This window comes from Tauraco erythrolophus, chromosome 11 (assembly GCF_009769465.1).
Source record: "Tauraco erythrolophus isolate bTauEry1 chromosome 11, bTauEry1.pri, whole genome shotgun sequence".
Lineage (NCBI taxonomy): Eukaryota > Metazoa > Chordata > Aves > Musophagiformes > Musophagidae > Tauraco > Tauraco erythrolophus.
This window is the reverse complement of record NC_141475.1, coordinates 27,663,911-27,677,260: the sequence shown is the minus strand read 5'-3', so window position 1 is coordinate 27,677,260 and position 13,350 is coordinate 27,663,911. Positions and strand designations below refer to the sequence as shown.

Sequence of the window (13,350 nt, the reverse complement as noted above, 5' to 3'; positions counted from 1 at the left end):
GCCAACCCCAACGCCTGCGGGGGAAGGTTGGAAGCTCCTGCCCATGGCATCTCGCAGGGCAGGGCTGCCCCGGGCGGTTTATTTTGAGTGAGCCCAATTTATTTAGTGCCTCAAAACCCCAAGGCATCGCCTTGGGAAGTGCCAGCAAGGCAGAGAAAATTATTTCGAAACGTGCAGTTTTAAATTTCAAAAGCCAGTGAACTGGCTATATTGCTTTTAAAAGACAAACATTTTTCTCACCCATAGTTTAACGTATTAATTATTTTCTGCAGTCCAAGTGCTATCACCAACTAATGTAACTTTTTTTAGGTCCTTCCCAATTGGAAACAATAATGCATTTTTTAGCGTTCTCCTTTAATATTGCATTATTACTGTACTTTGCACTTGCCCTCCTTGGGCAAAGCTGCCCTCCGTCCTTTCCCCAGCGAGGAGAGAGTGTTTGTGCAGGGACCAGGGAGAAGGAAAAACACATTTACACACAGAAGAAACAAGGAAGACCCACAGGCTGAGAAGGACCCTCTCTCCATGGCTCACCTCCGATAGTTCAACCTTGGACCAGTCTGAACAAGAAAAGCTTGGAAGAAGCGTGTGTTTTCTGTGGGACATCCACTGCCAGACTCTGCTTTGGGCAGATTCAGCTAAGAAAGCAACTTGCAGGACTGAAACATAATTTTGAATAGATAAATCAATAGCTTTTCCTCGACCTCCTTCTTCTATGCCAAAACACTTGGATCTGGGAGAACACCCTTACAAAGAAAAGATTATATTTAAAATATGGCCCAGTTTGGTGCCATGCCCTTACCGGGAGATGGCTAACGTGGTTTCTCAGAAGTCCAGTTGTTGATGAAGAATGTCTTAAATGGAAATAAAAATAAAGCATGACCATGGCACATCAGTCCCTGTGGTCACGCCCAAGTGCCTGGACACCAAAGGCTGAGTGAGGCTCACTCCTATAGTAAATTACTCAAGGTCAAGCTTGAAGGAATTTCATGGAGAGGTTTGAATTGCCTGTGCTGGTGTCTGTGTGCAGAAAGTAGTCCTGTCAAGGTGGTGGGTGCTTTTCAATAGAAAACTTTACATGAACAAGGCAAATGACAAACACCAATGAAGGCCAGAAGTCATCTCCATCCTTGAATTAGCTCCAAGTATCTAACTTTGTCCTAAATTACTAATTGATCACTCCTTCCTATACGATTACCATGAGCATCCCCTGAGCTCTCCCCCAAGACTGGAACCAGTTTGTGCCCAAAGACCTCATAAAATATCTCTTTTTTTCTAGGTTGAAGTTGGCACTTGGAGTGGAACTGAGGATCTCTTACAGTGCATGGAGAAGTAGATACGAGCCCTCTCTTTTGCCTTTTTTGAAGGTATATCTGTTTAATCTCAGAGAAATCCTGAATGCCTATTTGGAATAGAGAGAGTATTTGCAAACCACAGCATTCCAACTTCCATAGTTATTTCTTTACCTAAAGACAAAAATCCTTGCAGACCCTTCACGAAAGACACAGAAGTAATTAAACATGACATTCTTTGTACATCCGTTTCATCTAATTGTTCCAGGCATATTGCCTAGCGCTGTGCAAAGAAAGAACGTATCCCTCGATTTCCCTGAAGATATCAGATCATCATATTTTCATACGAAGCACTTAGTTCTCATTAGAAATATTTACAGTAGGGCAAAGGCACCTGAATTAAACCAAAGAGTTTTCATTTCAGTATTTGAAATGTTACAGCCTAAGGCAACATTTGGAAAATTGGATCAATTAAAATACGCTTTGAAAATATAGATTCTTACATACGATAACTCACCAAGATTTTTCTTCTACCCAACATTTGCCCGTGTCCTACAGAATAAAATATTAATGCAGAGGATGCTTTAGTGTGTCAGATTTTATGGGAAGGAGAAGAGATGATTGCAGGAGAAGAAGATAGCCAGACAATCGTGATAGCTGCTGAATAGACAATTGCTTTGCTTTCTTTATATTAACATAAGGCTCAGTGCACAATCATCTGCATATTCCATGGAATGCAGAAAACCACGAGTAATGTTATAGCCGTTGCAATTCAGATCACAGATAGAATCATAGAATCGTTTGGTTGGAAGAGACCCTCAAGATCATCGAGTCCAACCATTCACCCTGCACTGTCAGGGGCCCTAAACCATGTTCTTCAACACCAAATCCACATGGTTTTTAAACACCTCCAGGGATGGGGATTCCACCACCTCCCCGGGCAGCCTGTTCCAATACTTCACAACCCTCTCTGGAAAGAAATTTTTTCCTGAATAAAGAAATTTTTCCCGATTTCCTGAATTTTTTTCTGATAGATTCAGATCAACACTCACAACACAATTGTATTTATGGAGTCATGGAACGTCAGCTGATTTTGGAGCCGCTGAATAAGATGAGGGATATCTCTGATCTCACAAAAACAAAGACATGGAAGTCTCAAAATTTCTCTGTTGTATACCAATCCTCAAACACATAAAACAATCCTTTGCCTTTTTCCCCAGTATGCCCTATTTTTCGGTGATATCATCAAGAATTACATTTGTTTTGGAAAGCTTCTAGCTTTGGCATTATTTGCTATTTATAGCTTTGGCTGTTCTGAAGTGAATAAGGCAACTGAAAACAATACAACTTTAACGAGCCAGATTGGCTTCCCTGGACACCCTGCTGTAACATAAATGAAATTTGTCCTTTTTTAGAGCAGGAGCAGAGAGCTGAGTCCTGCTTGGGCTCCCTTGTGCTCACCAAGCAGAATTCCATGTCTGCTTCTGCAGTGGTTTTCACCATTTACATACCCTCAGTGTTAAGTTTTCTAAGGAAACTAGTGGAAACCTGGTCCTGCGGGCACACTCGCAGCTCTTGGTGGGCTCTTTTGCCATCAGCTGCGAGGTTGGTACCTTATAGGAAACATCAAAATCCAGAATGCTATAAGCTTCCAATCCAAAGGAAAAAGAGGAAAACAGGAGGGAAGGTTTAGTCTCCTACGCACAGTGAGTTACCTCTGTGAGTCCAGCTGGATTATCCACAAGGCATTATCCATGCTGGATAATCCATGAAGGGCAGCACATGCATACGCCTTTACCAGGTCTTGGCCGTGGTGATCAGGGATTTAACAGCCATTAGTGCCTATTTTCTACATTTTTTCCTTCCATGATTGTTACAATTCTTTCCAAAGTATTTTCTACCTTGCCTTTGTTTCCAGATATATCATAATCTACCCTAGATTCTTCTTTTTAAGTGATTGTATTGATATTCTTTCACAAAATAAAATACAATTTATGCTCTCTTGCTGTCATTAAATGACAGTTGGCCTTAGGGTTTTGTTTTATTTTGTAAATTCTTATTTCTATGGACAAGCAAGAAACAAGTGCGACTGGCTAACCTAATGCCCGCAGTCATCAATATAAACCAATAATTCAAACAGTAAAATCATCCACGTGTCTATTTTGCACTCACACAGATCCTTGTATGTTCTGTTTTGAACAGAAATGAATATGCAGGTTCGTTAATTTGTATGGAAAACCATTGATTAACATCTGGAATGAAAGTAGGGTGAGTCATAAGAGCTTTGGGGAAACCTATGAATAATTGAGTTCTCCACTGACCATTCATACCCCAAAAAACATAATTCCTGAAAGCGGAGTCATTTGCAATGCTTTGCCTGATGCTTGCATGCTCCAATTGCTTAGCAAAAGCTCAAAGAGCAGAGGTCTCCCAGTTTATTTACATTTTTAAGAAGCTGCATCAGTGTTCCCCACCATCATGTGCATGCTTTTCTTCTTACTAGGCTGAGGGTAGCTCCATCGCCAGGCAGATAACTCTGATTTCCAAGCACTTTTTCCACCATCTCATCACTTTCTTCAAGGTTTTAAAGTAGGAAGAGAAGCAGCCTTACAAACGAGCATTAGCTCTTCAATAGCTCTTTTTAGCCCCGAGGACAGCACAGATTAGGTGGGAGAATCTTTAATGATGAGTCACTTGTATCATGGTGAAACTCACTGATTAACCCTGTAGGCTTCAAAAGCGTGGAGCTGCTGGAAGGGCATCATTCTGGCAGAACACGAGATCAGTATCTTGCCAAAATGATGCCTTCTGTTTTATAAATGATGAAAATTCCTAGTTAACTTTTTCTTAGAAGTTAAACCGTAAAAGAATTTCTCAGTTCAGTCAGGGGGCCCAAACCAGACACAGTGGGCTTACGGTACTTTTCGGGTAGATTTACCCGATATGGCTGAAAAATCATGTCAAGGTTGGCACCACGCCAGTATGATATAGCTCTCAAATTGCTTTACTGCTTGAAAAGGAGTGTATTTCTCAGCTTGGCTCACTCTGTCAGCGTAACACCAAATTTTGGTTCCTATTTTGTGTCTTCTGGAATGACAAGGACCAACACATCATCAAAATTCAATGGATAGTGCTTCTTTCCCCCTACTTTTACCATCAGTATCTCCACTCACTATTCAGTAGAATCTATATATATTCTGAGGAAATAGCAAAGAGTAAGTCTCAGTGGACTGCAGGACATTTCTTGTTATCTACAATAGCAAATTTGACCTTTCAACAGAATGCAGGTTGATAGGTTTGGATAAAACGTGCCTTAAGTACCTTCCAGCATTTAAAGGGGCTACAGGAAAGCTGGAGAGGGGCTTTTTACAAGGGCGTGTAGTGACAGGACAAGGGGCAATGGATTTAAACTGGAAGAGGAAATTTTGATTAGATCTAAGGAAGAAATTCTTCCCTCTGAGGGTGGTGAGGCACTGGAACAGGTTGCCCAGAGAAGTTGTGGCTGCCCCATCCCTGGAAGTGTTCAAGGTCAGGCTGGATGAGGCTTTGGGCAACCTGGTGTAGTCGAGGGTGTCCCTGCCCATGGCAGGGGAGTTGGAACTAGATGGTCTTGAAGGTCCCTTTCAACCCAAACCGTTCTATGATTCTGTGATTCTATGAAGTCCTGCTGCAGCTCAAGGCAGACCCCATGAAGCTTCCTCCCCAGCTGTGCTTACTGCAGACACAGATCTCACTGGACTCCTGGCTGTGAAACCTCTGACAAATGGTATCTGGGCAGTTTCTGTTAAATTCTACGAGAGCTGCACAGCTAAATCTTGTTGTCTGCTTTGCAAATGGATTCCTTGGCGTTTCAATACCCTTCACCAACTATTCCAGTTTCGAGCAGGGATGAGGGTGGTCTCCTTACAGCTGTCTGGATCGGTAGCTAGGGCTCAGCTGAAGAGATGGCTTGGTCCTATTGCCAGCTTGCACAGGCCTGCTGGATGACAATGGGCAAGTGACATCATCTGTCAATAAGGGAATAACAGTACTGGCCACCTTCATCCAGTGCCATGACATTTATTAACATTTATTGGTTTGGGGTTTGAAAACCTTTAGAGTGATAATTCACCAGCCTTTCTGCTGCCTGAGAGCATTATGTACATCAACTTCTCAGAATCCAACAACCAGCTCTGCGACGTCGCTAAAGACATTACTCCCATCTGCAGACGGAAGAAGCGAGGCAGACAGAGGCCACAACGAAGCCACAAACAGAATCACAACTCCCAGACACACTCGAATGCCACCTCTTACCTGCTGTTACCTCTCATCTCCTTCAGACAAAGATGCTTCCATGACACAGCTTCTGGCCTCTGCTACAAATGGGATATACCCAGAGTTATCTCATACACAGCATCTTTTCGAGATGAACATTTGTCTTCCTGCGGTAGGAAATGGCTCGACTTAAACTGTGAAATTAAGTTTTCATGTCAGATGACTGAAAGCTTCATCCTGTTCCAGCTCCAAAGACATAAAATCTGACAGACAACTACAGATCTCGAAGTCTCACTGTCTCAAATACCAGAACACAAAAAATATTTTTCCTTTTTCCTCTGAGCTATTAAAAATACGCAAACCATAAAAAAGATAAGCTAGAGGTAAAAATAAAAAAAGTTTCTTTAACTATTTGCATTACATGGAATAATTGGAGCCAAAATGATAGTTAAAACGTGGTGTAAAGCTAGATTAAAGCAGTACTTCCAAGATTTTTTTTTTGTCAAATCCAAGAGGATGTTCCTAAAATGCTCTTTTCACTGCTCTTCACTGCAATCACCACTGGCACCCACCAGTAACTTCTCTTAGAAGCGTATGGTGGCTGCTGTGTACCATCAGTAGAAAACTGCCCACAAGGAACAGATGGCAACCTCTGTCCATCACCAAAGAGACGATGGACAACGCCTGGAGACTGGGATGTAAGATGGCTGTCCTGTAACGCAGCGTAGGGCACTGATTTTACATTAACAGATTATTTAGGTTTGTCCTATTTTACACTGCAAGATTGGGAAAAAAAATATATAACACTGAGACATGAAGATCTAGTTTAAAGTACTGCAGTACCATTTTCTGTGAATGACATCAACATCAGCCTGAAGGGCAGTCAGTCTAAGAGGGAACCTTTGCAAGCACGGCCTCCATTCCATCGTTTTATCTCATCTTTGCAACTGGTAATTGTTGCACCAGGCATTTTTAAGAAGCTGAGTGAATTTGCTGCCTCTGCTGTACTTTCAACTGGCCCAAGAATGAAAGAGCAAGATCGAGTCGAGTCCCTGAACTTTGGATCACTACTAGACTGGTCTTCAAAAATTGCTTACATTGCATTACAAATCTGAGCCAGGCTTCATCAATTTAACATTAAACACTTGCCATTAGTGATATTTTTGGGTTCATTCTGGGACTAGTAAGTGCTTTCTGCAAGTCAATGGAAGGTGAAGGTGTTCACTTTGCCACATGTCAGTACACCAGAACACTGCAGAGCTTCAAATGAGCTACATCAAAACTGCTGTTTTATTTAGCAGTGAGGTAAATCAACGGACATCACCTCATGCATCATCTATTAGATACATATAAAAAAAACCTCTTTATTTGTCTGTATTAAGAAACTTATGAACTATGCAAAAAAGTGTCATATGATTCGTAAAACCGAAGTTTGCCAGATATAGAGATATTTCACATTTCAGTGGCAACATTTGCAAGACATGTATTATACGACGTCGATTACGAATAACCTGCTCACGTATTTAAAATGCAGGGGGCTTCTGCAGAGAACATCCAACATATGCAGCCACTTTCATATGTAAAACAAAGAACAATACATCTTGATGAAATAACCCAAATGTACAACAGTATTTTCAAATCAAGTGCTTTGGGCAGAAAAAAACATTCGAAAAGCTCTTCTTTGTTCTAAATGACTGTGGTATTTTAACCTTAAGGAAGCTCTCAATATCATTGTCAATTATACATCTTAGATGCTACAAAATCAACCAATGATGCTGTTTGTTACTTCAAACAACATTCAAAGCACATTCCATAGTATTTTAAACAATTTACATTATCTCAAAAAATACCCTTTATTGCTAAATAACTTGATACAGTGACAAACCTGAGTTGCTGAAGTCATCTGAAACCATCTATTAAAGAACTTGCTAGAAATACATGTACTAGCAGAAACATGTATTACTGTAACTGTGAAAAGTGAAATATTCTTTTGCACTTTTTAGGTGCAAGCTCCTTTTTTAATTTTCAACACTTAGAGTTTGCTAGATTTGTTCTAGGGCAATTTAAACAAGCCTTTTCAGAGGTCCCTGAGGTTGCAGAAACAACCAAACTACTTAACTAGGTGCTTAAAAACAGGGAAATTGGTACTTAATTGGAGGCAACCAAGGTTAAATAACTTTAATGGCAATGAAAATTTAAAAGCCACTAACGGAAAGATAGTTAATTTCCTTTTTGTCTCATATGTGTATTATGGTTGACAGTGTAGGTTACTCACTGGAGCTATGGTATCAGAACATAAACTCAGCTCAAAATGAGACTGTAGTAAATAAATAATCCTGCCCACCATCCAACAATTAACAGGAACTACACCAATTCTCACTCCCGTTCCCCACAAAATGTTTGCTGTGGCTTTTTTTATTTATGATTGTCAAAATATGCCAGCACAAAGATATTCAAGAAGGAATTCCTACGGTGACCAAGGAGAGAGCTATTGCTGCACAGTTACACTGGCTCTCACTGCCGGACTGGCTGCTGCTCGTTCTCTTTCTTTAGCAATTTCCATCTCGATTTTGGCTTTGATTTTATTCCAGTCGACTTCCAGCTGTAAGAACAGAAAAGCAAGTATGCAGAGGTCAACTGACATTATATAGAGAGGTCAAACAAATAGCTACTCACTAACAGGAAAATTGGAAGTTAGAATTAAAAAGTGACCATATCAATCATTATAGAGTTCTTCAGGGACAAGTGACAACTGACACTAATGGAATGTATGAAGACCCCATTGAGTTTTAACAAACTGAGCTTTCCACTTTTAAAATAAAACAAGCTTCATATATTTCAACAAATACCAACACATCTCATTGTGACTGGCAAAAAAACCCCAACATTAAACCACGAAAATAACTTGGATCAGCTTGCATCTGATTTAAATGTAATGACATCTGTGTCCTATCCCTTCGTCAATAATAAATGCAGTGATGTCTCCTGACTGCACCTAAAATCCACTAAGTAAACTGATAGCATATTACACTAGTTATCTGATGTAACAGAAATCAGATTTCTGCCTGAAATCTGCCTTCTGCATCAATAAGTGTTTTAGCTTTATGCTGGCATTTCTCCAGCTGCAGAGAACCATCATCTTCTGGCTGTATTCTATTTCAGTGAAACTTCAGGCAATAGATATAGTACAATATCCATGGTACAGTGGGGTACAACAGTTGTCTTCCTTTCCAAAAATGCTTAACAAGAAAAAAAATGGATCACGGTGCATTTGATGACTATAAAAACATGTCAAAAAACTGGGCAAAAATGTAATTGCGAGGTTCAGTTTCATTGCTGGAGAATTAAGACTGTCAAAGATGGGATGGAAAAAAAAAATCTTAACTGCTGCACAGGGAATTTTCAGAGTAGTTGTTACTCTGTTAACTAAGTCACTAAATAACAAGGAAGATTCTCAACGAGGGAAGATGTAATTGCAATACCCTCATGCTCATGTGAAAAGGTTAATCCCTCTATTCAGGATGCATTTACTGGGTCCAGGTGCTTTGGATCCGATGACTGAAATCTTTATGGAGCTCTAAGAAAGAATGTGTTTGCTTTAACAGATGTCACACAGATGCTAAACATACCACTTATAGGGCTAACTCTGCCATCTAGCCCAGAGAGCTACTTGCCAGTGAAGCCAACAACCCTTGCCAGTGACACCTGGTAACTGCCAAGATAGGGATTCTCAGTATACATACCAGGTTCATAATACCTTATACATAAAGATGTGAGATATAACAACTAAGCACATTGTTTACATTCTGTACCTGACTGCAGATCAATGCTCTCGGCTGCGGTATAGAAAAGAGGTAAAAACTCTTTCCGTAAGCCTGAAGGAGCTTTAGGTGGTGAGAGGGAAACTGAGACCTTTTTTTTTCCCCTGAGAAGGAATAGCAGCACAAAATCTTGCTTTTCTCTTCAATGCCCTTAACGTTTCCTTCTAACTTTGCTATATGAGTCTGACAGGCTGCATCAAGAATTTAGTTGCCACTGTAGCCAAGAGCTTAAAATCTTGATTTCCCTGCCCATGGCAGGGGTTGGAACTAGATGATCTTTGAGGTCCCTTCCAACCCTAACCATTCTATGATTCTATGATTCTATGATTCTATCCACTTCATTAAGTAAGTTCCCTCCTAGTTTCAGATCCAGCAGACAAGACCTCCAGAACATGGATGCAGAAAAGGACTTCTCTACTCCAAGAACCTTCTGCAGCCTGAGACCCAAGTTTCAAGACTGAGTGTAAGGTGAAACAGGCTCCACTCGTGCCACTCTGCTCACACCTTGCCACTGACAAGGTGTTATTGCTTAGGAATTCTTCCAGAAACTACAGCTTTCTTGATAATTTAAAGACAAGACAGTATTATCTAAAGAGTCTCTTTCAGAAGCATCAGGGGATTGACACGATCTTTGCTCAATAATGGATTTAAAGTATGTAGAAGACACACTTCCAGCATAGCAGCTGGAATTGCAGCATGATAAGAGTGCTTGGAATCTGTTCTGTTATTTTTCTGTACTTTCTAGTCAAAGTACTGCAGAGTAGTTCATTGAGGGGCTAGATATGTGCAGGCTTTTATTATTGTTCAGGAAATGAAGCATCTTTAGAAGTGCTAAAAGCTAACGAAGTGCATTAGAAGCCAAGCTTTATTGGAAGTGTAATGAGCAATGGGCAGTGTCCAATTAAAGGATCTGAACTAACAGCTCAGATGTACTTCCTGATCCATGAGTCACAGTGGATGAAAGGGTCTAACACAGTCAAGTACATGTCTCTGTCCTTTCCCTCTCAGACTGTTTAGGAACAGTGAGGGGAAGAGCAGGAAGGACACATGGCTGTGCAGTGAAAATGCTGCCTAAGGTGCACGTGGTGCCTCTCAGAAAGGAAACACACAGCCCTCCTCCAGTGGAATCTAAGGCACGTTTAGCTTATGAACTGTAAGATCTGTGAAACACTAATAAACTGAAATGACCTACTGATGATGGAGAGGGTTTCCAGAGGTTCGATGAAATTGGGTACTTAGCTGTTTGTCGTATTTGATGGAACGGTTCATAGTTCACTCTTAATATATATCTGAGTACCTTCAAAGTTTGTTACTATTGCTATCCATAAAATTACATAAAAATGTTGAAGACATTTAAGAGGTACACATTCAGCCACACTGAGGTCTAGCTCCCTGCTCATAGAAAACAACTGTGCCTTCGTTTGTATAATCCTTGCCAGATACTAAACATATACATTCTGTATCTGTGCCTTCCAATAAAACACGTACACAACTATTACTAGCCAAGCAGCCACACACCAAGCTATGAACTTGTTCTCAGATGTAAAATCTCAACATTTGTGTCCACATTTGAGCCACAGAAGAAAAATGTAAGAGTAATTTCCCACCCTGCGCTCCCAAACCGAGTACAAAGAGCAGGCTGACCTAAAGCTATAGGAATAATTCTGAGGAATACTTACACCTTCTGCATATTGCAAAAATCTTTTGTTCGTTTCTTTTTTACCAAAATCCTCTAGGAACTTTTGTCGATAAGCCAGGACTGTGTCAACATGTGTCTTGTGCTTTACTGCTAGTTCTAGAGCCCTGGAATAAAACAGAAACGGGCTTGTCAGGCTCTACAAACGCTCTGGCACAACTACAATCACAACGGTTTTGCAAAATGATACACTGAAAAGCATTTGGGCTGCAGGCAAAGATTCCTAATCTACAGTGGCAAGCAGTTTTACACTACTATCAGTCACAGGAGGTTAAAAGTAGCCAGTGAAGGAGACTGCCTACTTTATGATGCATACTATGAAAAATACCCAAGAATGATTTCTGTTGACAACCTCATCACATCATCGGTGTCTGACAACAGGAGTCTTTTTGTTTCAAAGCAGTAGAATGGTTAGAGTTTAGCACTCTCTATCAATATAAAGGGGCAAAAGTAATAATTTTTAATAACTTTATTATAGTCAGGAATCACTTCTGAACACTGTCATAATACACGTTTACGGTGTATGATACACAGCATTTATTAATATTCTACAGGTGGGAAAGATTAGTCGTTGGATTAGTATAATTGATTACTCACATCTGTTTTCTTAGAATTTCTATTTCTATTTCTTTCTATTTCTTCATAGAATCTATGATTCTATGATTCTGTGAATACTCATGTTTGATATGCACAGTTTTTAGATGATACACATTAGGCAACATAATAAAAACCCACAGATATGTAGGGGAAAAACAACTTTTTTGCCCACAGTGATCCGAATAGAATAGCAGAGAAATTAGTAGTAAATGGCCTCAGAAGATTCGGTTAGAAAACGTGGGGTTTTGTTTAAAGGAGAAATTCCTACTTTGTTTTCTCAGGCCTAATTCATATTTCATCCACCTACACAGTGCTGGGAGCCTGAATAGCCACGTACCTATTTTTAGCAACAAGACATTTCAAAACAGCCTTAATTCTTTGAGGGTCACATACAGTTTGAGGTATCACTGAGGACTTTTCTGCGTTAAGAATAATGAAAAAGCAAAATGTTATTTAAAAACGCTTCCAAGCATGTTTTGGACTTTTATCACAGAATACTTGTGTCCAGCCAAAACCAGGACAACTCGTATCTTCTAAACATGGCAGAAAAACAGTTACTTTTGTTGGTTATGGGCAGGATATGATTTACTTCATCTTTTTTACATGGGCAACTAAAGATAAGAAATTAGTTGGCCAAGTACCTGCAATAAAACAACTGATGAAAATAATTTACAGGTTACCTCAGCAGGACTGCTCATAAACTTATTTTCTTTAAAGAAATACTACCTGTCCCAATTGTAGAGATTAATGTTGACTTGAATAGCTTGATAAACAAGGCCTGTCTGGAGAAGCAGGGTTTCAGCTTCTTGGGTGTTTCCACTGAACAGCAGTATATGAGCCATCCTTGACTCTTTTGAGGGAAGGTCTTTGATGGAATTGATATACTGAACTTTGTCAATCTGTTAACGAGACGCACAATAGTTTAACAAGGGAAACGAATTAATAAAATTAGTTTTGCAGCAATTTAACTGGAAATAAATAGCTCAATTTTCTTACCTCACCAATTGATGCATAGGCGATTTCTGCAGTAGCCATGTCTTTGTTGGCAACTGCCATAGCAGCTAAACATGCCCACATAGTTTGATCCTGAAATTTTAAAAAAAGCAACTTTTAAAACTTCAAATATTTATTATCATGCTAAAAATGACTTTTCAAAGGAAGTATACAAGTCCTGAAAATAATGTGTAACGATGCAACATTACTCAGTATGCCATTCATGGCACCGTAGTCTAAGCCTCTCGTTAGGAAGTCACTACTTAATTCTTTCTCAGAACTCCTTCATTACAAAAAAGCTGATACTGTGATCAGCTGAGACTGGCAGAGTGGCTGAATGAATCATTAGTTTTCAGCATCTCGGCCAGTAATGAACTCTTGCCACAGTACCACTTTATGACCTTATCATCGGTGTCTCTGTCACTGCTCGTGGAACTACGCTGAAAACCAAAGCACTGGTTGTGGTTAAAAAAAAATTATTTTAACCTGGCTGATCTCAACCTGGCTTCACAAATGACTGTACTGGAACCATGACGTTGACAGTAACAATAACTGCACGTTTATCATAAATGTACTAAAAATGAAAGAGAAAGAAAAAAAATTACTTGACTGTAGCACAATGAACCTGCTGAAAAGTAAGTAAGAGCTTGAAAGTTCTGTCTCCTTTGTGATATTTTCAGTACTTTTTATATTTAGA

General features: G+C 39.9%; 1 protein-coding gene across 4 annotated transcripts in view; it reads right to left on the bottom strand.

Moving 5' to 3' along the window:
* Positions 1–7,484: 7,484 nt before the first annotated feature.
* The window catches only part of IFT80 (intraflagellar transport 80), a 53,045-nt gene continuing 47,179 nt past the window's right edge, over positions 7,485–13,350 (bottom strand). For 3 of the 4 annotated variants that reach the window (XM_086618051.1, XM_086618055.1, XM_086618054.1), the window contains 4 exons: positions 12,657–12,746; positions 12,387–12,559; positions 11,047–11,170; positions 7,485–8,148 (listed from right to left, as the gene is read on the bottom strand). In XM_086618051.1, coding sequence (XP_086474177.1) covers positions 8,035–8,148; positions 11,047–11,170; positions 12,387–12,559; positions 12,657–12,746 — 501 coding nt within the window. In that variant the 3' untranslated portion in view covers positions 7,485–8,034. Of the gene's footprint in view, positions 8,149–11,046; positions 11,171–11,997; positions 12,080–12,386; positions 12,560–12,656; positions 12,747–13,350 lie in introns of those variants that run through there. The other variant, XM_086618052.1, reaches the window with a different exon arrangement.